Source organism: Pan paniscus, chromosome 18 (genome assembly GCF_029289425.2).
Source record: "Pan paniscus chromosome 18, NHGRI_mPanPan1-v2.0_pri, whole genome shotgun sequence".
NCBI lineage: Eukaryota > Metazoa > Chordata > Mammalia > Primates > Hominidae > Pan > Pan paniscus.
In genome coordinates this window covers 17,067,827-17,093,970 of record NC_073267.2, presented here as the reverse complement: position 1 = coordinate 17,093,970, position 26,144 = coordinate 17,067,827, and the positions used below count along the sequence as shown (strand labels likewise).

The 26,144-nt window shown below is 45.8% G+C and overlaps 1 protein-coding gene across 1 annotated transcript in view; it reads right to left on the bottom strand.

Annotated features, from left to right (window-relative positions):
• Nucleotides 1–26,144, bottom strand: part of LOC129394155 (uncharacterized) — a gene marked incomplete at its 5' end in the record, with an annotated part of 129,201 nt that overhangs the window by 81,809 nt on the left and 21,248 nt on the right. The window contains 3 exons of the mRNA XM_063598411.1: nucleotides 5,891–6,019; nucleotides 14,735–14,863; nucleotides 23,578–23,706. Coding sequence (XP_063454481.1) covers nucleotides 5,891–6,019; nucleotides 14,735–14,863; nucleotides 23,578–23,706 — 387 coding nt within the window. The remainder of the gene's footprint in view (nucleotides 1–5,890; nucleotides 6,020–14,734; nucleotides 14,864–23,577; nucleotides 23,707–26,144) is intronic.

The window sequence follows — 26,144 nt, the reverse complement described above, 5'->3', positions numbered from 1 at the left end:
ACTGGGAGGCCGAGGCAGGCGGATCACGAGGTCAAGAGATGGAGACTATCCTGGCGAACATGGTGAAACCCCGTCTGTACTACAAATACAGAAATTAGCCAGGCGTTGTAATCAGAGCTACTCAGGAGGCTGAGGCAGGACAATTGCTTGAACCCCGAAGCGGAGGTTGCAGTGAGCCGAGATCTTGCCACTGCACTCCAGCTCTGTCTAAAAAAAAAAAAAGTCATCAAACCAGATGACACAAATCAAATGACAATTCACTTTGTTTTGGTCCGTTTTGTTTGTTAGAGACAAGAGTGCAGCGGGGCCATCTCGGCTCACTGCAACGGCCAGCTCCTGGGCCCAAGCGATCCTCCCACCTCAGCCTCTCCAGTAACTGGGATAACAGGTACGCACCACCAGGCCCGACTAATCTTTTTTGGAATTTTTCGTAGAGATGGGGTTTTGCTATGATGCCCTGGCCAGTCTTCAACTCCTGGACTCAAGTGATCTGCCCACCTCGGCCCCCTAAAGTGCTGGGATTACAGGCCTGAGCTGTGTCATTTCATGCCGCGTGACACAGCCCAGTAAAAAGGAAGAAACCCCGCGGGTCCAGCGTCTACTCACACAGGTGGACTGATGGCTGATAAATCCCAGCAGGAGCCAAAAGAGGAGCCGAAAGAGCAGCCACAGCACCCGTCCACTCACACAGGTGGACTGATGGCTGATAAATGCCAGCAGGAGCCAAAAGAGGAGCCAAAAGAGCAGCCACCGCACCCGCATGTCCTGGTCCTTTCAGGCACCCTGAGGCGGCCAGGACAGAGGTGGAGGTGGCTTAGGGCAGGGGGGAGGGAAGGGGACGGGGACCGGGCCGGATCTGAGTTGGGGAGGGGGAGGGGAAGGGGAGGGGAAGGGGAAGGGGAGGGGAAGGGGGGAAGTAAGGGAAGGGAAAGGAGGAGAAGGGGGCTGTTGGGCACCTGGAGGAGGTGGAGGAGGAGGAGGAGAAGAAGAAAGGGTCTGGGAAAGGATCTGGTTCAAATTAAGTACTCAAGCGCTGGTGGAAGGCTTAGCTACAGGTCACGGAGAAGATCAGGGAAGCAACAGGACACGCGGGGCAAGGGAGCGTGAGGCTTAGGAGCAATTAGAGGGAGACTAAGGTTCTGCTTTCCACCAAACCTTCTTCGGTCTGGGCCCTCCCTTAGCAACCCTGGGGCTTCATACTCCCTCTCCACCAATCCCTGATGACCCCGGTGGTGCCTCACAATGGACATTCCAAGTAGCGCCCGCATCATTCCAATGACCCCTCCCCCATCTCAGTCCCCCACGCTCCTCCCAAGGCCAGGTCCTCTCTGGAACCTTCACAAACCTGATTTCTGGTCCTCCCCAACCAGCTCCCTGTCCCTGCTTCTGGGCGCTCCTTCCTTCCTGAGCTCCCAGGGTTCCTCAAGGTCACTTTTGGTGACAAAACATAAAAAACAAATGATGGCAGGATGGCAGGAAGAACCTCATACCCAAGCAGAGTGCCAGGTTTTACAGCCTCCGCTCAGCCATTCATATCTTAAGCAACAAAACATCAGCAGGATGCGGAAGGTCCCGATAGTAAACCATCTCCATCACATCCATGTAGCCATCCGCCCATCAACCTGTATCTCAGGAACAAATGTACATACATTCATTTTAAACATGCGTGGTACATTTACAAAAATTAACCTGACTTATTTTGTTCCAGCAAATCTCAATATGTTTGAGAGCAATCCAATCACACAGCATGTTTCTGATCATATAACTGTGCTAGAAGTCAATGATTAAAAGCTAATTCAAAATTATTATTTGCTTGGAAATTCAAAGTGCCCTTATAAGACATAAACATAAGAAAGAATCCAAAATGAAACAAGATTGCCTTTCAACTCAATGATAAGATCATAACATGGCAATAAAATGTCTCCCTCTGGCCTGGGAATTCCTCTTTGTGCCACAAGGTTGTGTGATCTCAAATGACCCCTAACCCACCTAGACATTTTAACATCCGAAACCGAGTGATGATGTCCTTATCTATATCATCTTACTGCCTGTGTGTGTGGACTTTAAATTCTGAACCCAAATGAGGGGGAGAAAACCAAGTTGACTTTCATGATTGATCTCTCAGGGATGTCCAAGGAATCTGTGCATTTCAAGAAACAAAGTTCATCAGCTTCTCTCCTAAGGTATTTGCCCACAATACCCAGAGGGCTTGGCAGCATCATGTGTGATGGGTGGGGAGCTCCAAGCAGGTGGGCAGGACCCAGGGGCCTGGTGACCAGGACAGACCCCCACTGTCCATCACCTTTCCTGGCCCTGTCCTCGGCTAAACTTCCCACAGGCCTTCTGCCCGATCACACAGAGTGTGCCCAAACTCACTCAGGCCTCTGGCAGCTGAAAACCACTGCTTTAAATCCCTTTACCATTTACTATGACATAAGGTTATTGTTAACAGGAAATATTCGATTGATGCTACAAATGGAAAGCCAATGCCTTTACCATAAATAGAAAAACAACCCTAAGAAACAAGCAAAACAAAAACAAAACAGGGGCTGGGTGTGGTGGCTCACGCCTGTAATCCCAGCACTTTGGGAGGCCGAGGTGGGCGGATCACAAGGTCAGGAGTTCCAGACCAGCCTGGCCAATATGGTGAAACCCTGTCTCTAATAAAATACAAAAATTAGCCGGGTGTGGTGGTAGGCGCCTGTAGTCCCACCTACTTGGGAGGCTGAGGCAGGAGAATAGTTTGAACCCGGGAGGCAGAGTCTGCCGTGAGCCGAGATTGCACCACTGCACTCCAGCCTAGGCGACAGAGCGAGACTCTGTCTCAAAAACAGCAACAACTACAAACAAACAAAAAACAGGGTTAACAAAACGATGGAATTCAATTCTATTTATATGCTGCAGCCATGTTCCAGCCCTAGATTTCGCTGGGCATGGTGGCTCACGCCTGTAATCCCAGCACTTTGGGAGGCTGAGGCAGGCAGATCACGAGGTTAGGAGTTCAAGACCAGCCTGACCAACATGGTGAAACCTTGTCTCTACTAAAAATACAAAAATTAGCTGAGCATGGTGGCGCACGCCTGTAGTCCCAGCTACTCGGGAGGCTGAGGCAGGAGAACTGCTTGAACCCAGGAGGCAGAGGTTGCAGTGAGCCAAGATCCCACCACTGCACTCCAGCCTGGTGACAGAGTGAGACTCCGTCTCAAAAAAAAAAAAAAAAAAAAAAGACATGAATATACTTCACACAACTGAACTGCACACTTCAACACGGTTAGATGGTAATTATCATCTTGTAAGTATTTTACCACAGGTTAACATGTTTCACAACCTGAAAAGGAAGTAATTACCTTCAGCTCTCTGAGTTCTAGAATTTGTAACATTTCACCCCCTGCTCCTTCCTGATCTGCACTGGAGCATCTTTCTTCTGTCCCTGCTCTACTCAGAGTTCACTTTCCCTTCCCTCACATCAGCTTCGTTGAGGCTGGTTTGAACTTAACGCAAAACATTCTCACTAATGACTGAATTCCCACCAAGATTTCCATATTATCACAGTATGCTTTTAATCTTCGAAGATATTAAATATTTGTTCTCATCATAGCTAAAATGCAATGCAAATCCCATCTCAGATGTGGGTCAGATACCTATGAATCTCCTGAGGTAGTCATTGAAATGACTTTTTTCTTGAGACGGAGTGTCACTCAACCATGCTGAAGTGCAGTGGCGCTACCGTGGCTCACGGCAACCTCCACCTCCCAGATTCAAGCGATTCTTGTGCCTCGGCCTCCCAAGTAGCTGGGATTACAGGTGCCTGCTACCATGCCTGGCTAATTTTTGTCTTTTTAGTAGGGATGGGATTTCACTATGTTGGCCCATCTGGTCTTGAACTCCTGACCTCAAGTGATCCACCTGCCTCAGCCTCCCAAAGTGCTGGGATTACAGGCATGAGCCACCACACCTGGCCTGAAATAATATCTTTCAAATTCTTTGTAGAATTTGTTTTTTCCTGATTTCTGCACATAGGATCAAAAAAAAATCATGTACTAGGATTTCGAGAGAAGCAATAGGTAATCTAAAAAGATGAAAAGAGCAACCACGTCTATCCCACAGCTACTGCTAGATTTCATAGGAAAGGCAGCTGGCCCAGTTTGGAGCTAGGAGAAATGTCAAACACACGAAGAAATGAGAAGCAAAGAAATGCCATCACGCATGAATGCTTCATGGCACCCATGATGTCCCTGCTTAGGAGGTAATGGTACAGATGACTAGATGACAAGGACAAAGATGAGAGGTGCAAAGTTGTCCAAGTCCAACAGCTCAACTGAACTTTCCTAAATGGAATTGTTAAAAAGTGGTAAATTTAAAAACTTCCCCTGGCTCACGTGGTGGCTCACGCTTGTAATCCCAGCACTTTGGGAGGCTGAGGCGGGTGGATCATTTGAGGTCGGGTTTTGAGACTAGCCTGGCCAACATGGTAAAACCCCGACTCTACTAAAAATACAAAAATTAGCTGGGCATGGTGGTGGGCACCTGTAATCCCAGCTACTTGAGAGGCTGAGGCAGGGGAATCACTTGAAGCCAGGAGGTGGAGGTTGCAGTGAGCCGAGCTCACACCATTATACTCCAGCCTGGGCAACAGAGGGAGACACGTCTTGGGGGTGAGAAAAGAAAAAAAAAAAAAAAAAAAAAGCTTCCTCCAATTTATACCGAAAATTCTCTGTTCAGGACTAAGTGGCACAGAGAATGTTAAATGTGCCTAGATATCTTCATAACTCATATATTTTCTGTTTTCTACATATCTTGAAAGGCAGTGCCAAATGACGTGTAATTATCTAGGCGGTAAAACTGAAACATACTTCCTCTTCCCTTGAATATAAAAAAGCATTGTGGTATTAGTACTTTTATCTTGGATCATTGTTCAGAAGGAGGTTCAGCCCCCAGACGACCACATTTTTACTGTCATGAATGGCAAGACAAAATGTAGAGCTCAACTTCCCCAAAGGAAAAAAGGCTCAAAAGACAAATTATGGCACAACTTAGCAGCCAAATTCTTACCAAGTACAGACTTTTGACATACTGATCTCTCTCCAGTTGCAAGTGGGAACATGCACTTTGAATGATGTCATTCAAAATTACCCTGCCCAGACACACTTTTCATTGATTCTCTTGGAGGGCAGTTCTAAGAGATTCTCTGGGGCTTTCTCTGCATCATGAGACGCAGTGCATTTCTGCCCTTCACCTTCCGGCAGTTTGTCACCTCGTCCCTATGACCTCAGAGGAACTTTGTCTCAGGCCAACTGTTTGTTCCTTGGGCTCTTTCATTTCCCCTAAAAATCATTTGCTGCCCCTCTAAATGGCCTACATCTCCATCTATCTCCCTCTCCCCTCAGAAGAGGGTGCTCTTTAAGCATCAACCATCCAGCCCTTCTAGCAGTCTCATTTTTCAGCTGGTTCCCATGTTTATGCCTGTTCTATGTTTTTCTTTTCCTGTTAAGCTGTCTGTTGTCAGCTCATTTCTGCAGTGAATCTTCAGAGAGGAGATTGGAAGCTTTCCTTCCACCCATACGATAGAACTATAAAGCAGAAGAGTTTAGAAAGACTTTCCTATTTAAGTGACGAAACCTCATACTCCATTTGTGACAAATAGCACAAAGGTTAAAAAAACTTATTTTTGACCAAAAGCTCTGTTGACATTCTATTAAACACCGACCTATTTAATTTTCATAATGTAAATGGCAGATATTTTCATAATTCTTATGCTAATAAATCATTTCCCTGATTTTTGGGGTAAAACCACATATTCATAATGAAGTCCAGAAACGTGAATTGTTTCATATAACTTATTCTTATTTGTGATTACAAGTATACCTCTACAGAAAGTTAGTATACTCACAGAAAGGTAACTTGTGCGGAGGGAGATGGCAAATTTATAACTTCTCAGAAACACAGTAATGATAAGTAACCAAAGACTTCCACCAAAGTCAGTCCCACGATGACGAAGGTCAGCCAGAGTATTGATAACCTGGAATAATAATAGTTGAAATAATGAAAAGGTCAATGACACTGACAATATTTCACTCAGAAAGAATCATCCTTAGAAACCGTCAACCTCCTCCAAAAGGTAACCACATCCCTCAGATATCACCGTGGGATTCCACTGCTACAAAAAAGAACAGAAGTTAGAGAAGTCTCATGTTTTTCAGATGGCTGGTAGTGTTTTTAGGCATTGCAAATGTGGGGTGTTGTCTTTCTTGGTATAAAGCAGGGATATCCAATCTTTTGACTTCCCTGCCTATATTAAAAGAAGCAAAGTTGTCTTGAGCCACACATAACATACACTAACACTAACAACAGCTGATGATCTAAAAAAAACCTCTTTTTTTTTTTGTTGAGACAGAGTTCCGCTCCACTCAGTCGCCCAGGCTGGAGTGCAGTGGTGCAATCTCAGCTCACTGCAACCTCCAGCTCCTGGGCTCAAGCCATTCTCCTCCCTCAGCCTGCCGAGCAGCTGAGATTACAGGTCTCTGCCACCATGCCCGACTAATTTTTGTATTTTTAGTAGAGATGAGGTTTCACCATGTTGGCCAGTCTGGCCTTGAACTCCCGACAGGCGATCTGCCTGCCTCGGCCTCCCAAAGTGCTGGGATTACAGGTGTGAGCCACCGTGCCCGGCCATTGTTTTTGTTTTTGTTTGTTGTTTCTTTTTGAGATGGGGTCTCACTCTGTCACCCAGGCTGGAGTGCAGTGGTGTGCTCTCGGCTCACTGCAACCTCTGCCTCTCAGGTTCAAGTGATTCTCCTGCCTCAGCCTCCTGAGTAGCTGGGAGTACAGGTGCCTGACAGTGCACTCAGCAAATTTTTTTATTTTTTGTGGAGATGGGGTTTTGCCATGTTGGCCAGGGTGGTCTCGAACTCCTGACCTCAGGTAATCTGCCCGCCTCAGCCTCCCAAAGTGCTGGGATTACAGGCATGAGCCACTGTACCTGGCCAAAATCTCCTAATGTTTTAAGAAAGTTTACAAATTTGTGTTGAACTGCATTCAAAACTGTCCTGGGCCACATGCAGCCCGTCACTCATGGCTAAGACAAGCTAAGTATAAAGTAATTATCTTATCTTTCCTTTTCTTTTTGTTTTGAGACAAAGTCTTGCTCTGTCACCCAGGCTAGATTGCAGTGGCATGATCTCAGCTCACTGCAACCTCCGCCTCCCGGGTTCAAGCGATTCTCCTGCCTCAGCTACTGAGTAACTGGGATTACAGGCGCCTGCCACCACGCTCGGCTAATTTTTGTATTTTTAGTAGAAACAGGGTTTCACCATCTTGGCCAGGCTGGTCTCCAACTCCTGACCTCATGATCCACCTGCCTCGGCCTCCCAAAGTGCTGGAAATACAAGTGTGAGCCACTGCACCTGGCCAGTAGTTATCTTTTCTTTAGTTATTTACTTGTTTTTTAAATTGATGTATAACGTTGGATGCATTTATTATATATCACATGGTAAAAGAATCCCTCTAAATAATACTTCTCTCTTGGATTATATGAATCTTTGTCATTTATAGCTCAGCATAAGTAAAAAAAAAAAAATACAATGAAGAGATTACTTCATTCACAAATAAATATCGAATTTTAGTGCTTAAAAATTAACAAGGTGGGCCGGGCGTGGTGGCTCACGCCTGCAATCCCAGCACTTTGGGAAGCCGAGGTGGGTGGACCGCGAGATCAGGAGATTGAGACCATCCTAGCTAACACGGTGAAACCAATCTCTACTAAAAATACAAAAAATTAGCAGGGCATGGTGGCACCCGCCTATAGTTCCAGCTACTTGGGAGGCTGACGCAGAAGAATCACTTGAACCCAGGAGGCAGAGGTTGCAGTGAGCCGAGATCGCACCACTGCACTTCAGCCTGGGTGACAGAGCGAGACTGTGTCTCAAAAAAAAAAAAAAAAAAAAAAAAATTGCCAAGGTGGAGATGATGAAAATGGCATGAATAGTGTGGGATTTCTCTAAGATTGTTGACATTAATTCCATTAGACTCTTATGTGAGTGAAGACGATAACATTTCTACATCGATTCCTCAGGATTTAACTATATATTCTTGAAAACATCTCAATTTTAAATGTTTCTTTCAAGATGGTGAATTAAACAGAGATAGCCCTTCAACAGGTTGAACTCAGCATATGCTGAGTCTGAAATGGAAATGATGGAGTTAGAGAACCATACAACAATGGTCATGATTTCAGAAACATGGTGTTGAGCAGAATAAAGCAGACACAAAAGAGTACCTATGGCATGGCATGCATCTGTATACACGAAATTCCAGAATAAGCAAGCTAACCTAGGATAAGAAAGAGACTGGCTGGGAAGACTGAGAGTTCACTTTCTGGGGTGACATAATAGTGTAGATCTTGGCTGGGCACGGTGGTTCATGCCTGTAATCCCAATGCTTTGGGAGGCCGAGGCGGGCGGATCACCTGAGGTCGGGAGTTCAAAACCAGCCTGACCAACATGGAGAAACCCTATCTCTACTAAAAATACAAAATTAGCTGGGAGTGGTGGCACATGTCAGTAATCCCAGCCACTCGGGAGGCTGAGGCAGGAGAATCGCTCGAATCTGGGAAGCAGAGGTTGCGGTGAGCTGAGACTGCCCCATTGCACTCCAGCCTCGGCAACAAGGGAGAAACTGTCTCAAAAAAATAAATAAATAAATAAATAAAATAATGTAGATCTTGAAAGGGGGTTGGTTTATGCTGGTGTATGTACTTTCCAAAGTTAGTAAATTTACACTTAAGGTTATATAGTTTGGCCAGGCGCGGTGGCTCACGCCTGTAATCCCAGCACTGGGAGGCCGAGGCAGGCGGATCACGAGGTCAAGAGATGGAGACTATCCTGGCGAACATGGTGAAACCCCGTCTGTACTACAAATACAGAAATTAGCCAGGCGTTGTAATCAGAGCTACTCAGGAGGCTGAGGCAGGACAATTGCTTGAACCCCGAAGCGGAGGTTGCAGTGAGCCGAGATCTTGCCACTGCACTCCAGCTCTGTCTAAAAAAAAAAAAAGTCATCAAACCAGATGACACAAATCAAATGACAATTCACTTTGTTTTGGTCCGTTTTGTTTGTTAGAGACAAGAGTGCAGCGGGGCCATCTCGGCTCACTGCAACGGCCAGCTCCTGGGCCCAAGCGATCCTCCCACCTCAGCCTCTCCAGTAACTGGGATAACAGGTACGCACCACCAGGCCCGACTAATCTTTTTTGGAATTTTTCGTAGAGATGGGGTTTTGCTATGATGCCCTGGCCAGTCTTCAACTCCTGGACTCAAGTGATCTGCCCACCTCGGCCCCCTAAAGTGCTGGGATTACAGGCCTGAGCTGTGTCATTTCATGCCGCGTGACACAGCCCAGTAAAAAGGAAGAAACCCCGCGGGTCCAGCGTCTACTCACACAGGTGGACTGATGGCTGATAAATCCCAGCAGGAGCCAAAAGAGGAGCCGAAAGAGCAGCCACAGCACCCGTCCACTCACACAGGTGGACTGATGGCTGATAAATGCCAGCAGGAGCCAAAAGAGGAGCCAAAAGAGCAGCCACCGCACCCGCATGTCCTGGTCCTTTCAGGCGCCCTGAGGCGGCCAGGACAGAGGTGGAGGTGGCTTAGGGCAGGGGGGAGGGAAGGGGACGGGGACCGGGGCGGATCTGAGTTGGGGAGGGGGAGGGGAGGGGGAGGGGAAGGGGAGGGGAAGGGGAAGGGGAGGGGAAGGGGGGAAGTAAGGGAAGGGAAAGGAGGAGAAGGGGGCTGTTGGGCACCTGGAGGAGGTGGAGGAGGAGGAGGAGAAGAAGAAAGGGTCTGGGAAAGGATCTGGTTCAAATTAAGTACTCAAGCGCTGGTGGAAGGCTTAGCTACAGGTCACGGAGAAGATCAGGGAAGCAACAGGACACGCGGGGCAAGGGAGCGTGAGGCTTAGGAGCAATTAGAGGGAGACTAAGGTTCTGCTTTCCACCAAACCTTCTTCGGTCTGGGCCCTCCCTTAGCAACCCTGGGGCTTCATACTCCCTCTCCACCAATCCCTGATGACCCCGGTGGTGCCTCACAATGGACATTCCAAGTAGCGCCCGCATCATTCCAATGACCCCTCCCCCATCTCAGTCCCCCACGCTCCTCCCAAGGCCAGGTCCTCTCTGGAACCTTCACAAACCTGATTTCTGGTCCTCCCCAACCAGCTCCCTGTCCCTGCTTCTGGGCGCTCCTTCCTTCCTGAGCTCCCAGGGTTCCTCAAGGTCACTTTTGGTGACAAAACATAAAAAACAAATGATGGCAGGATGGCAGGAAGAACCTCATACCCAAGCAGAGTGCCAGGTTTTACAGCCTCCGCTCAGCCATTCATATCTTAAGCAACAAAACATCAGCAGGATGCGGAAGGTCCCGATAGTAAACCATCTCCATCACATCCATGTAGCCATCCGCCCATCAACCTGTATCTCAGGAACAAATGTACATACATTCATTTTAAACATGCGTGGTACATTTACAAAAATTAACCTGACTTATTTTGTTCCAGCAAATCTCAATATGTTTGAGAGCAATCCAATCACACAGCATGTTTCTGATCATATAACTGTGCTAGAAGTCAATGATTAAAAGCTAATTCAAAATTATTATTTGCTTGGAAATTCAAAGTGCCCTTATAAGACATAAACATAAGAAAGAATCCAAAATGAAACAAGATTGCCTTTCAACTCAATGATAAGATCATAACATGGCAATAAAATGTCTCCCTCTGGCCTGGGAATTCCTCTTTGTGCCACAAGGTTGTGTGATCTCAAATCACCCCTAACCCACCTAGACATTTTAACATCCGAAACCGAGTGATGATGTCCTTATCTATATCATCTTACTGCCTGTGTGTGTGGACTTTAAATTCTGAACCCAAATGAGGGGGAGAAAACCAAGTTGACTTTCATGATTGATCTCTCAGGGATGTCCAAGGAATCTGTGCATTTCAAGAAACAAAGTTCATCAGCTTCTCTCCTAAGGTATTTGCCCACAATACCCAGAGGGCTTGGCAGCATCATGTGTGATGGGTGGGGAGCTCCAAGCAGGTGGGCAGGACCCAGGGGCCTGGTGACCAGGACAGACCCCCACTGTCCATCACCTTTCCTGGCCCTGTCCTCGGCTAAACTTCCCACAGGCCTTCTGCCCGATCACACAGAGTGTGCCCAAACTCACTCAGGCCTCTGGCAGCTGAAAACCACTGCTTTAAATCCCTTTACCATTTACTATGACATAAGGTTATTGTTAACAGGAAATATTCGATTGATGCTACAAATGGAAAGCCAATGCCTTTACCATAAATAGAAAAACAACCCTAAGAAACAAGCAAAACAAAAACAAAACAGGGGCTGGGTGTGGTGGCTCACGCCTGTAATCCCAGCACTTTGGGAGGCCGAGGTGGGCGGATCACAAGGTCAGGAGTTCCAGACCAGCCTGGCCAATATGGTGAAACCCTGTCTCTAATAAAATACAAAAATTAGCCGGGTGTGGTGGTAGGTGCCTGTAGTCCCACCTACTTGGGAGGCTGAGGCAGGAGAATAGTTTGAACCCGGGAGGCAGAGTCTGCCGTGAGCCGAGATTGCACCACTGCACTCCAGCCTAGGCGACAGAGCGAGACTCTGTCTCAAAAACAGCAACAACTACAAACAAACAAAAAACAGGGTTAACAAAACGATGGAATTCAATTCTATTTATATGCTGCAGCCATGTTCCAGCCCTAGATTTCGCTGGGCATGGTGGCTCACGCCTGTAATCCCAGCACTTTGGGAGGCTGAGGCAGGCAGATCACGAGGTTAGGAGTTCAAGACCAGCCTGACCAACATGGTGAAACCCTGTCTCTACTAAAAATACAAAAATTAGCTGAGCATGGTGGCGCATGCCTGTAGTCCCAGCTACTCGGGAGGCTGAGGCAGGAGAACTGCTTGAACCCAGGAGGCAGAGGTTGCAGTGAGCCAAGATCCCACCACTGCACTCCAGCCTGGTGACAGAGTGAGACTCCGTCTCAAAAAAAAAAAAAAAAAAAAAAAAATGACATGAATATACTTCACACAACTGAACTGCACACTTCAACACGGTTAGATGGTAATTATCATCTTGTAAGTATTTTACCACAGGTTAACATGTTTCACAACCTGAAAAGGAAGTAATTACCTTCAGCTCTCTGAGTTCTAGAATTTGTAACATTTCACCCCCTGCTCCTTCCTGATCTGCACTGGAGCATCTTTCTTCTGTCCCTGCTCTACTCAGAGTTCACTTTCCCTTCCCTCACATCAGCTTCGTTGAGGCTGGTTTGAACTTAACGCAAAACATTCTCACTAATGACTGAATTCCCACCAAGATTTCCATATTATCACAGTATGCTTTTAATCTTCGAAGATATTAAATATTTGTTCTCATCATAGCTAAAATGCAATGCAAATCCCATCTCAGATGTGGGTCAGATACCTATGAATCTCCTGAGGTAGTCATTGAAATGACTTTTTTCTTGAGACGGAGTGTCACTCAACCATGCTGAAGTGCAGTGGCGCTACCGTGGCTCACGGCAACCTCCACCTCCCAGATTCAAGCGATTCTTGTGCCTCGGCCTCCCAAGTAGCTGGGATTACAGGTGCCTGCTACCATGCCTGGCTAATTTTTGTCTTTTTAGTAGGGATGGGATTTCACTATGTTGGCCCATCTGGTCTTGAACTCCTGACCTCAAGTGATCCACCTGCCTCAGCCTCCCAAAGTGCTGGGATTACAGGCATGAGCCACCACACCTGGCCTGAAATAATATCTTTCAAATTCTTTGTAGAATTTGTTTTTTCCTGATTTCTGCACATAGGATCAAAAAAAAATCATGTACTAGGATTTCGAGAGAAGCAATAGGTAATCTAAAAAGATGAAAAGAGCAACCACGTCTATCCCACAGCTACTGCTAGATTTCATAGGAAAGGCAGCTGGCCCAGTTTGGAGCTAGGAGAAATGTCAAACACACGAAGAAATGAGAAGCAAAGAAATGCCATCACGCATGAATGCTTCATGGCACCCATGATGTCCCTGCTTAGGAGGTAATGGTACAGATGACTAGATGACAAGGACAAAGATGAGAGGTGCAAAGTTGTCCAAGTCCAACAGCTCAACTGAACTTTCCTAAATGGAATTGTTAAAAAGTGGTAAATTTAAAAACTTCCCCTGGCTCACGTGGTGGCTCACGCTTGTAATCCCAGCACTTTGGGAGGCTGAGGCGGGTGGATCATTTGAGGTCGGGTTTTGAGACTAGCCTGGCCAACATGGTAAAACCCCGACTCTACTAAAAATACAAAAATTAGCTGGGCATGGTGGTGGGCACCTGTAATCCCAGCTACTTGAGAGGCTGAGGCAGGGGAATCACTTGAAGCCAGGAGGTGGAGGTTGCAGTGAGCCGAGCTCACACCATTATACTCCAGCCTGGGCAACAGAGGGAGACACGTCTTGGGGGTGAGAAAAGAAAAAAAAAAAAAAAAAAAAAGCTTCCTCCAATTTATACCGAAAATTCTCTGTTCAGGACTAAGTGGCACAGAGAATGTTAAATGTGCCTAGATATCTTCATAACTCATATATTTTCTGTTTTCTACATATCTTGAAAGGCAGTGCCAAATGACGTGTAATTATCTAGGCGGTAAAACTGAAACATACTTCCTCTTCCCTTGAATATAAAAAAGCATTGTGGTATTAGTACTTTTATCTTGGATCATTGTTCAGAAGGAGGTTCAGCCCCCAGACGACCACATTTTTACTGTCATGAATGGCAAGACAAAATGTAGAGCTCAACTTCCCCAAAGGAAAAAAGGCTCAAAAGACAAATTATGGCACAACTTAGCAGCCAAATTCTTACCAAGTACAGACTTTTGACATACTGATCTCTCTCCAGTTGCAAGTGGGAACATGCACTTTGAATGATGTCATTCAAAATTACCCTGCCCAGACACACTTTTCATTGATTCTCTTGGAGGGCAGTTCTAAGAGATTCTCTGGGGCTTTCTCTGCATCATGAGACGCAGTGCAGTTCTGCCCTTCACCTTCCGGCAGTTTGTCACCTCGTCCCTATGACCTCAGAGGAACTTTGTCTCAGGCCAACTGTTTGTTCCTTGGGCTCTTTCATTTCCCCTAAAAATCATTTGCTGCCCCTCTAAATGGCCTACATCTCCATCTATCTCCCTCTCCCCTCAGAAGAGGGTGCTCTTTAAGCATCAACCATCCAGCCCTTCTAGCAGTCTCATTTTTCAGCTGGTTCCCATGTTTATGCCTGTTCTATGTTTTTCTTTTCCTGTTAAGCTGTCTGTTGTCAGCTCATTTCTGCAGTGAATCTTCAGAGAGGAGATTGGAAGCTTTCCTTCCACCCATACGATAGAACTATAAAGCAGAAGAGTTTAGAAAGACTTTCCTATTTAAGTGACGAAACCTCATACTCCATTTGTGACAAATAGCACAAAGGTTAAAAAAACTTATTTTTGACCAAAAGCTCTGTTGACATTCTATTAAACACCGACCTATTTAATTTTCATAATGTAAATGGCAGATATTTTCATAATTCTTATGCTAATAAATCATTTCCCTGATTTTTGGGGTAAAACCACATATTCATAATGAAGTCCAGAAACGTGAATTGTTTCATATAACTTATTCTTATTTGTGATTACAAGTATACCTCTACAGAAAGTTAGTATACTCACAGAAAGGTAACTTGTGCGGAGGGAGATGGCAAATTTATAACTTCTCAGAAACACAGTAATGATAAGTAACCAAAGACTTCCACCAAAGTCAGTCCCACGATGACGAAGGTCAGCCAGAGTATTGATAACCTGGAATAATAATAGTTGAAATAATGAAAAGGTCAATGACACTGACAATATTTCACTCAGAAAGAATCATCCTTAGAAACCGTCAACCTCCTCCAAAAGGTAACCACATCCCTCAGATATCACCGTGGGATTCCACTGCTACAAAAAAGAACAGAAGTTAGAGAAGTCTCATGTTTTTCAGATGGCTGGTAGTGTTTTTAGGCATTGCAAATGTGGGGTGTTGTCTTTCTTGGTATAAAGCAGGGATATCCAATCTTTTGACTTCCCTGCCTATATTAAAAGAAGCAAAGTTGTCTTGAGCCACACATAACATACACTAACACTAACAACAGCTGATGATCTAAAAAAAACCTCTTTTTTTTTTTGTTGAGACAGAGTTCCGCTCCACTCAGTCGCCCAGGCTGGAGTGCAGTGGTGCAATCTCAGCTCACTGCAACCTCCAGCTCCTGGGCTCAAGCCATTCTCCTCCCTCAGCCTGCCGAGCAGCTGAGATTACAGGTCTCTGCCACCATGCCCGACTAATTTTTGTATTTTTAGTAGAGATGAGGTTTCACCATGTTGGCCAGTCTGGCCTTGAACTCCCGACAGGCGATCTGCCTGCCTCGGCCTCCCAAAGTGCTGGGATTACAGGTGTGAGCCACCGTGCCCGGCCATTGTTTTTGTTTTTGTTTGTTGTTTCTTTTTGAGATGGGGTCTCACTCTGTCACCCAGGCTGGAGTGCAGTGGTGTGCTCTCGGCTCACTGCAACCTCTGCCTCTCAGGTTCAAGTGATTCTCCTGCCTCAGCCTCCTGAGTAGCTGGGAGTACAGGTGCCTGACAGTGCACTCAGCAAATTTTTTTATTTTTTGTGGAGATGGGGTTTTGCCATGTTGGCCAGGGTGGTCTCGAACTCCTGACCTCAGGTAATCTGCCCGCCTCAGCCTCCCAAAGTGCTGGGATTACAGGCATGAGCCACTGTACCTGGCCAAAATCTCCTAATGTTTTAAGAAAGTTTACAAATTTGTGTTGAACTGCATTCAAAACTGTCCTGGGCCACATGCAGCCCGTCACTCATGGCTAAGACAAGCTAAGTATAAAGTAATTATCTTATCTTTCCTTTTCTTTTTGTTTTGAGACAAAGTCTTGCTCTGTCACCCAGGCTAGATTGCAGTGGCATGATCTCAGCTCACTGCAACCTCCGCCTCCCGGGTTCAAGCGATTCTCCTGCCTCAGCTACTGAGTAACTGGGATTACAGGCGCCTGCCACCACGCTCGGCTAATTTTTGTATTTTTAGTAGAAACAGGGTTTCACCATCTTGGCCAGGCTGGTCTCCAACTCCTGACCTCATGATCCACCTGCCTCGGCCTCCCAAAGTGCTGGAAATACAAGTGTGAGCCACTGCACCTGGCCAGTAGTTATCTTTTCTTTAGTTATTTACTTGTTTTTTAAATTGATGTATAACGTTGGATGCATTTATTATATATCACATGGTAAAAGAATCCCTCTAAATAATACTTCTCTCTTGGATTATATGAATCTTTGTCATTTATAGCTCAGCATAAGTAAAAAAAAAAAAATACAATGAAGAGATTACTTCATTCACAAATAAATATCGAATTTTAGTGCTTAAAAATTAACAAGGTGGGCCGGGCGTGGTGGCTCACGCCTGCAATCCCAGCACTTTGGGAAGCCGAGGTGGGTGGACCGCGAGATCAGGAGATTGAGACCATCCTAGCTAACACGGTGAAACCAATCTCTACTAAAAATACAAAAAATTAGCAGGGCATGGTGGCACCCGCCTATAGTTCCAGCTACTTGGGAGGCTGACGCAGAAGAATCACTTGAACCCAGGAGGCAGAGGTTGCAGTGAGCCGAGATCGCACCACTGCACTTCAGCCTGGGTGACAGAGCGAGACTGTGTCTCAAAAAAAAAAAAAAAAAAAAAAAAATTGCCAAGGTGGAGATGATGAAAATGGCATGAATAGTGTGGGATTTCTCTAAGATTGTTGACATTAATTCCATTAGACTCTTATGTGAGTGAAGACGATAACATTTCTACATCGATTCCTCAGGATTTAACTATATATTCTTGAAAACATCTCAATTTTAAATGTTTCTTTCAAGATGGTGAATTAAACAGAGATAGCCCTTCAACAGGTTGAACTCAGCATATGCTGAGTCTGAAATGGAAATGATGGAGTTAGAGAACCATACAACAATGGTCATGATTTCAGAAACATGGTGTTGAGCAGAATAAAGCAGACACAAAAGAGTACCTATGGCATGGCATGCATCTGTATACACGAAATTCCAGAATAAGCAAGCTAACCTAGGATAAGAAAGAGACTGGCTGGGAAGACTGAGAGTTCACTTTCTGGGGTGACATAATAGTGTAGATCTTGGCTGGGCACGGTGGTTCATGCCTGTAATCCCAATGCTTTGGGAGGCCGAGGCGGGCGGATCACCTGAGGTCGGGAGTTCAAAACCAGCCTGACCAACATGGAGAAACCCTATCTCTACTAAAAATACAAAATTAGCTGGGAGTGGTGGCACATGTCAGTAATCCCAGCCACTCGGGAGGCTGAGGCAGGAGAATCGCTCGAATCTGGGAAGCAGAGGTTGCGGTGAGCTGAGACTGCCCCATTGCACTCCAGCCTCGGCAACAAGGGAGAAACTGTCTCAAAAAAATAAATAAATAAATAAATAAAATAATGTAGATCTTGAAAGGGGGTTGGTTTATGCTGGTGTATGTACTTTCCAAAGTTAGTAAATTTACACTTAAGGTTATATAGTTTGGCCAGGCGCGGTGGCTCACGCCTGTAATCCCAGCACTGGGAGGCCGAGGCAGGCGGATCACGAGGTCAAGAGATGGAGACTATCCTGGCGAACATGGTGAAACCCCGTCTGTACTACAAATACAGAAATTAGCCAGGCGTTGTAATCAGAGCTACTCAGGAGGCTGAGGCAGGACAATTGCTTGAACCCCGAAGCGGAGGTTGCAGTGAGCCGAGATCTTGCCACTGCACTCCAGCTCTGTCTAAAAAAAAAAAAAGTCATCAAACCAGATGACACAAATCAAATGACAATTCACTTTGTTTTGGTCCGTTTTGTTTGTTAGAGACAAGAGTGCAGCGGGGCCATCTCGGCTCACTGCAACGGCCAGCTCCTGGGCCCAAGCGATCCTCCCACCTCAGCCTCTCCAGTAACTGGGATAACAGGTACGCACCACCAGGCCCGACTAATCTTTTTTGGAATTTTTCGTAGAGATGGGGTTTTGCTATGATGCCCTGGCCAGTCTTCAACTCCTGGACTCAAGTGATCTGCCCACCTCGGCCCCCTAAAGTGCTGGGATTACAGGCCTGAGCTGTGTCATTTCATGCCGCGTGACACAGCCCAGTAAAAAGGAAGAAACCCCGCGGGTCCAGCGTCTACTCACACAGGTGGACTGATGGCTGATAAATCCCAGCAGGAGCCAAAAGAGGAGCCGAAAGAGCAGCCACAGCACCCGTCCACTCACACAGGTGGACTGATGGCTGATAAATGCCAGCAGGAGCCAAAAGAGGAGCCAAAAGAGCAGCCACCGCACCCGCATGTCCTGGTCCTTTCAGGCGCCCTGAGGCGGCCAGGACAGAGGTGGAGGTGGCTTAGGGCAGGGGGGAGGGAAGGGGACGGGGACCGGGGCGGATCTGAGTTGGGGAGGGGGAGGGGAGGGGGAGGGGAAGGGGAGGGGAAGGGGAAGGGGAGGGGAAGGGGGGAAGTAAGGGAAGGGAAAGGAGGAGAAGGGGGCTGTTGGGCACCTGGAGGAGGTGGAGGAGGAGGAGGAGAAGAAGAAAGGGTCTGGGAAAGGATCTGGTTCAAATTAAGTACTCAAGCGCTGGTGGAAGGCTTAGCTACAGGTCACGGAGAAGATCAGGGAAGCAACAGGACACGCGGGGCAAGGGAGCGTGAGGCTTAGGAGCAATTAGAGGGAGACTAAGGTTCTGCTTTCCACCAAACCTTCTTCGGTCTGGGCCCTCCCTTAGCAACCCTGGGGCTTCATACTCCCTCTCCACCAATCCCTGATGACCCCGGTGGTGCCTCACAATGGACATTCCAAGTAGCGCCCGCATCATTCCAATGACCCCTCCCCCATCTCAGTCCCCCACGCTCCTCCCAAGGCCAGGTCCTCTCTGGAACCTTCACAAACCTGATTTCTGGTCCTCCCCAACCAGCTCCCTGTCCCTGCTTCTGGGCGCTCCTTCCTTCCTGAGCTCCCAGGGTTCCTCAAGGTCACTTTTGGTGACAAAACATAAAAAACAAATGATGGCAGGATGGCAGGAAGAACCTCATACCCAAGCAGAGTGCCAGGTTTTACAGCCTCCGCTCAGCCATTCATATCTTAAGCAACAAAACATCAGCAGGATGCGGAAGGTCCCGATAGTAAACCATCTCCATCACATCCATGTAGCCATCCGCCCATCAACCTGTATCTCAGGAACAAATGTACATACATTCATTTTAAACATGCGTGGTACATTTACAAAAATTAACCTGACTTATTTTGTTCCAGCAAATCTCAATATGTTTGAGAGCAATCCAATCACACAGCATGTTTCTGATCATATAACTGTGCTAGAAGTCAATGATTAAAAGCTAATTCAAAATTATTATTTGCTTGGAAATTCAAAGTGCCCTTATAAGACATAAACATAAGAAAGAATCCAAAATGAAACAAGATTGCCTTTCAACTCAATGATAAGATCATAACATGGCAATAAAATGTCTCCCTCTGGCCTGGGAATTCCTCTTTGTGCCACAAGGTTGTGTGATCTCAAATCACCCCTAACCCACCTAGACATTTTAACATCCGAAACCGAGTGATGATGTCCTTATCTATATCATCTTACTGCCTGTGTGTGTGGACTTTAAATTCTGAACCCAAATGAGGGGGAGAAAACCAAGTTGACTTTCATGATTGATCTCTCAGGGATGTCCAAGGAATCTGTGCATTTCAAGAAACAAAGTTCATCAGCTTCTCTCCTAAGGTATTTGCCCACAATACCCAGAGGGCTTGGCAGCATCATGTGTGATGGGTGGGGAGCTCCAAGCAGGTGGGCAGGACCCAGGGGCCTGGTGACCAGGACAGACCCCCACTGTCCATCACCTTTCCTGGCCCTGTCCTCGGCTAAACTTCCCACAGGCCTTCTGCCCGATCACACAGAGTGTGCCCAAACTCACTCAGGCCTGTGGCAGCTGAAAACCACTGCTTTAAATCCCTTTACCATTTACTATGACATAAGGTTATTGTTAACAGGAAATATTCGATTGATGCTACAAATGGAAAGCCAATGCCTTTACCATAAATAGAAAAACAACCCTAAGAAACAAGCAAAACAAAAACAAAACAGGGGCTGGGTGTGGTGGCTCACGCCTGTAATCCCAGCACTTTGGGAGGCCGAGGTGGGCGGATCACAAGGTCAGGAGTTCCAGACCAGCCTGGCCAATATGGTGAAACCCTGTCTCTAATAAAATACAAAAATTAGCCGGGTGTGGTGGTAGGCGCCTGTAGTCCCACCTACTTGGGAGGCTGAGGCAGGAGAATAGTTTGAACCCGGGAGGCAGAGTCTGCCGTGAGCCGAGATTGCACCACTGCACTCCAGCCTAGGCGACAGAGCGAGACTCTGTCTCAAAAACAGCAACAACTACAAACAAACAAAAAACAGGGTTAACAAAACGATGGAATTCAATTCTATTTATATGCTGCAGCCATGTTCCAGCCCTAGATTTCGCTGGGCATGGTGGCTCACGCCTGTAATCCCAGCACTTTGGGAGGCTGAGGCAGGCAGATCACGAGGTTAGGAGTTCAAGACCAGCCTGACCAACATGGTGAAACCCTGTCTCTACTAAAAATACAAAAATTAGCTGAGCATGGTGGCGCATGCCTGTAGTCCCAGCTACTCGGGAGGCTGAGGCAGGAGAACTGCTTGAACCCAGGAGGCAGAGGTTGCAGTGAGCCAAGATCCCACCACTGCACTCCAGCCTGGTGACAGAGTGAGACTCCGTCTCAAAAAAAAAAAAAAAAAAAAAAAAATGACATGAATATACTTCACACAACTGAACTGCACACTTCAACACGGTTAGATGGTAATTATCATCTTGTAAGTATTTTACCACAGGTTAACATGTTTCACAACCTGAAAAGGAAGTAATTACCTTCAGCTCTCTGAGTTCTAGAATTTGTAACATTTCACCCCCTGCTCCTTCCTGATCTGCACTGGAGCATCTTTCTTCTGTCCCTGCTCTACTCAGAGTTCACTTTCCCTTCCCTCACATCAGCTTCGTTGAGGCTGGTTTGAACTTAACGCAAAACATTCTCACTAATGACTGAATTCCCACCAAGATTTCCATATTATCACAGTATGCTTTTAATCTTCGAAGATATTAAATATTTGTTCTCATCATAGCTAAAATGCAATGCAAATCCCATCTCAGATGTGGGTCAGATACCTATGAATCTCCTGAGGTAGTCATTGAAATGACTTTTTTCTTGAGACGGAGTGTCACTCAACCATGCTGAAGTGCAGTGGCGCTACCGTGGCTCACGGCAACCTCCACCTCCCAGATTCAAGCGATTCTTGTGCCTCGGCCTCCCAAGTAGCTGGGATTACAGGTGCCTGCTACCATGCCTGGCTAATTTTTGTCTTTTTAGTAGGGATGGGATTTCACTATGTTGGCCCATCTGGTCTTGAACTCCTGACCTCAAGTGATCCACCTGCCTCAGCCTCCCAAAGTGCTGGGATTACAGGCATGAGCCACCACACCTGGCCTGAAATAATATCTTTCAAATTCTTTGTAGAATTTGTTTTTTCCTGATTTCTGCACATAGGATCAAAAAAAAAATCATGTACTAGGATTTCGAGAGAAGCAATGGGTAATCTAAAAAGATGAAAAGAGCAACCACGTCTATCCCACAGCTACTGCTAGATTTCATAGGAAAGGCAGCTGGCCCAGTTTGGAGCTAGGAGAAATGTCAAACACACGAAGAAATGAGAAGCAAAGAAATGCCATCACGCATGAATGCTTCATGGCACCCATGATGTCCCTGCTTAGGAGGTAATGGTACAGATGACTAGATGACAAGGACAAAGATGAGAGGTGCAAAGTTGTCCAAGTCCAACAGCTCAACTGAACTTTCCTAAATGGAATTGTTAAAAAGTGGTAAATTTAAAAACTTCCCCTGGCTCACGTGGTGGCTCACGCTTGTAATCCCAGCACTTTGGGAGGCTGAGGCGGGTGGATCATTTGAGGTCGGGTTTTGAGACTAGCCTGGCCAACATGGTAAAACCCCGACTCTACTAAAAATACAAAAATTAGCTGGGCATGGTGGTGGGCACCTGTAATCCCAGCTACTTGAGAGGCTGAGGCAGGGGAATCACTTGAAGCCAGGAGGTGGAGGTTGCAGTGAGCCGAGCTCACACCATTATACTCCAGCCTGGGCAACAGAGGGAGACACGTCTTGGGGGTGAGAAAAGAAAAAAAAAAAAAAAAAAAGCTTCCTCCAATTTATACCGAAAATTCTCTGTTCAGGACTAAGTGGCACAGAGAATGTTAAATGTGCCTAGATATCTTCATAACTCATATATTTTCTGTTTTCTACATATCTTGAAAGGCAGTGCCAAATGACGTGTAATTATCTAGGCGGTAAAACTGAAACATACTTCCTCTTCCCTTGAATATAAAAAAGCATTGTGGTATTAGTACTTTTATCTTGGATCATTGTTCAGAAGGAGGTTCAGCCCCCAGACGACCACATTTTTACTGTCATGAATGGCAAGACAAAATGTAGAGCTCAACTTACCCAAAGGAAAAAAGGCTCAAAAGACAAATTATGGCACAACTTAGCAGCCAAATTCTTACCAAGTACAGACTTTTGACATACTGATCTCTCTCCAGTTGCAAGTGGGAACATGCACTTTGAATGATGTCATTCAAAATTACCCTGCCCAGACACACTTTTCATTGATTCTCTTGGAGGGCAGTTCTAAGAGATTCTCTGGGGCTTTCTCTGCATCATGAGATGCAGTGCAGTTCTGCCCTTCACCTTCCGGCAGTTTGTCACCTCGTCCCTATGACCTCAGAGGAACTTTGTCTCAGGCCAACTGTTTGTTCCTTGGGCTCTTTCATTTCCCCTAAAAATCATTTGCTGCCCCTCTAAATGGCCTACATCTCCATCTATCTCCCTCTCCCCTCAGAAGAGGGTGCTCTTTAAGCATCAACCATCCAGCCCTTCTAGCAGTCTCATTTTTCAGCTGGTTCCCATGTTTATGCCTGTTCTATGTTTTTCTTTTCCTGTTAAGCTGTCTGTTGTCAGCTCATTTCTGCAGTGAATCTTCAGAGAGGAGATTGGAAGCTTTCCTTCCACCCATACGATAGAACTATAAAGCAGAAGAGTTTAGAAAGACTTTCCTATTTAAGTGACGAAACCTCATACTCCATTTGTGACAAATAGCACAAAGGTTAAAAAAACTTATTTTTGACCAAAAGCTCTGTTGACATTCTATTAAACACCGACCTATTTAATTTTCATAATGTAAATGGCAGATATTTTCATAATTCTTATGCTAATAAATCATTTCCCTGATTTTTGGGGTAAAACCACATATTCATAATGAAGTCCAGAAACGTGAATTGTTTCATGTAACTTATTCTTATTTGTGATTACAAGTATACCTCTACAGAAAGTTAGTATACTCACAGAAAGGTAACTTGTGCGGAGGGAGATGGCAAATTTATAACTTCTCAGAAACACAGTAATGATAAGTAACCAAAGACTTCCACCAAAGTCAGTCCCACGATGACGAAGGTCAGCCAGAGTATTGATAACCTGGAATAATAATAGTTGAAATAATGAAAAGGTCAATGACACTGACAATATTTCACTCAGAAAGAATCATCCTTAGAAACCGTCAACCTCCTCCAAAAGGTAACCACATCCCTCAGATATCACCGTGGGATTCCACTGCTACAAAAAAGAACAGAAGTTAGAGAAGTCTCATGTTTTTCAGATGGCTGGTAGTGTTTTTAGGCATTGCAAATGTGGGGTGTTGTCTTTCTTGGTATAAAGCAGGGATATCCAATCTTTTGACTTCCCTGCCTATATTAAAAGAAGCAAAGTTGTCTTGAGCCACACATAACATACACTAACACTAACAACAGCTGATGATCTAAAAAAAACCTCTTTTTTTTTTTTTTTGAGACAGAGTTCCGCTCCACTCAGTCGCCCAGGCTGGAGTGCAGTGGTGCAATCTCAGCTCACTGCAACCTCCAGCTCCTGGGCTCAAGCCATTCTCCTCCCTCAGCCTCCCGAGCAGCTGAGATTACAGGTCTCTGCCACCATGCCCGACTGATTTTTGTATTTTTAGTAGAGATGAGGTTTCACCATGTTGGCCAGTCTGGCCTTGAACTCCTGACAGGCGATCTGCCTGCCTCGGCCTCCCAAAGTGCTGGGATTACAGGTGTGAGCCACCGTGCCCGGCCATTGTTTTTGTTTTTGTTTTTGTTTGTTGTTTCTTTTTGAGATGGGGTCTCACTCTGTCACCCAGGCTGGAGTGCAGTGGTGTGCTCTCGGCTCACTGCAACCTCTGCCTCTCAGGTTCAAGTGATTCTCCTGCCTCAGCCTCCTGAGTAGCTGGGAGTACAGGTGCCTGACAGTGCACTCAGCAAATTTTTTTATTTTTTGTGGAGATGGGGTTTTGCCATGTTGGCCAGGGTGGTCTCGAACTCCTGACCTCAGGTAATCTGCCCGCCTCAGCCTCCCAAAGTGCTGGGATTACAGGCATGAGCCACTGTACCTGGCCAAAATCTCCTAATGTTTTAAGAAAGTTTACAAATTTGTGTTGAACTGCATTCAAAACTGTCCTGGGCCACATGCAGCCCGTCACTCATGGCTAAGACAAGCTAAGTATAAAGTAATTATCTTATCTTTCCTTTTCTTTTTGTTTTGAGACAAAGTCTTGCTCTGTCACCCAGGCTAGATTGCAGTGGCATGATCTCAGCTCACTGCAACCTCCGCCTCCCGGGTTCAAGCGATTCTCCTGCCTCAGCTACTGAGTAACTGGGATTACAGGCGCCTGCCACCACGCTCGGCTAATTTTTGTATTTTTAGTAGAAACAGGGTTTCACCATCTTGGCCAGGCTGGTCTCCAACTCCTGACCTCATGATCCACCTGCCTCGGCCTCCCAAAGTGCTGGGAATACAAGTGTGAGCCACTGCACCTGGCCAGTAGTTATCTTTTCTTTAGTTATTTACTTGTTTTTTTAAATTGATGTATAACGTTGGATGCATTTATTATATATCACATGGTAAAAGAATCCCTCTAAATAATACTTCTCTCTTGGATTATATGAATCTTTGTCATTTATAGCTCAGCATAAGTAAAAAAAAAAAAAAAAAATACAATGAAGAGATTACTTCATTCACAAATAAGTATCGAATTTTAGTGCTTAAAAATTAACAAGGTGGGCCGGGCGTGGTGGCTCACGCCTGCAATCCCAGCACTTTGGGAAGCCGAGGTGGGTGGACCGCGAGATCAGGAGATTGAGACCATCCTAGCTAACACGGTGAAACCAATCTCTACTAAAAATACAAAAAATTAGCAGGGCATGGTGGCACCCGCCTATAGTTCCAGCTACTTGGGAGGCTGAGGCAGAAGAATCACTTGAACCCGGGAGGCAGAGGTTGCAGTGAGCCGAGATCGCACCACTGCACTTCAGCCTGGGTGACAGAGCGAGACTCTGTCTCAAAAAAAAAAAAAAAAAAAAAATTACCAAGGTGGAGATGATGAAAATGGCATGAATAGTGTGGGATTTCTCTAAGATTGTTGACATTAATTCCATTAGACTCTTATGTGAGTGAAGACGATAACATTTCTACATCGATTCCTCAGGATTTAACTATATATTCTTGAAAACATCTCAATTTTAAATGTTTCTTTCAAGATGGTGAATTAAACAGAGATAGCCCTTCAACAGGTTGAACTCAGCATATGCTGAGTCTGAAATGGAAATGATGGACTTAGAGAACCATACAACAATGGTCATGATTTCAGAAACATGGTGTTGAGCAGAATAAAGCAGACACAAAAGAGTACCTATGGCATGGCATGCATCTGTATACACGAAATTCCAGAATAAGCAAGCTAACCTAGGATAAGAAAGAGACTGGCTGGGAAGAGTGAGAGTTCACTTTCTGGGGTGACATAATAGTGTAGATCTTGGCTGGGCACGGTGGTTCATGCCTGTAATCCCAATGCTTTGGGAGGC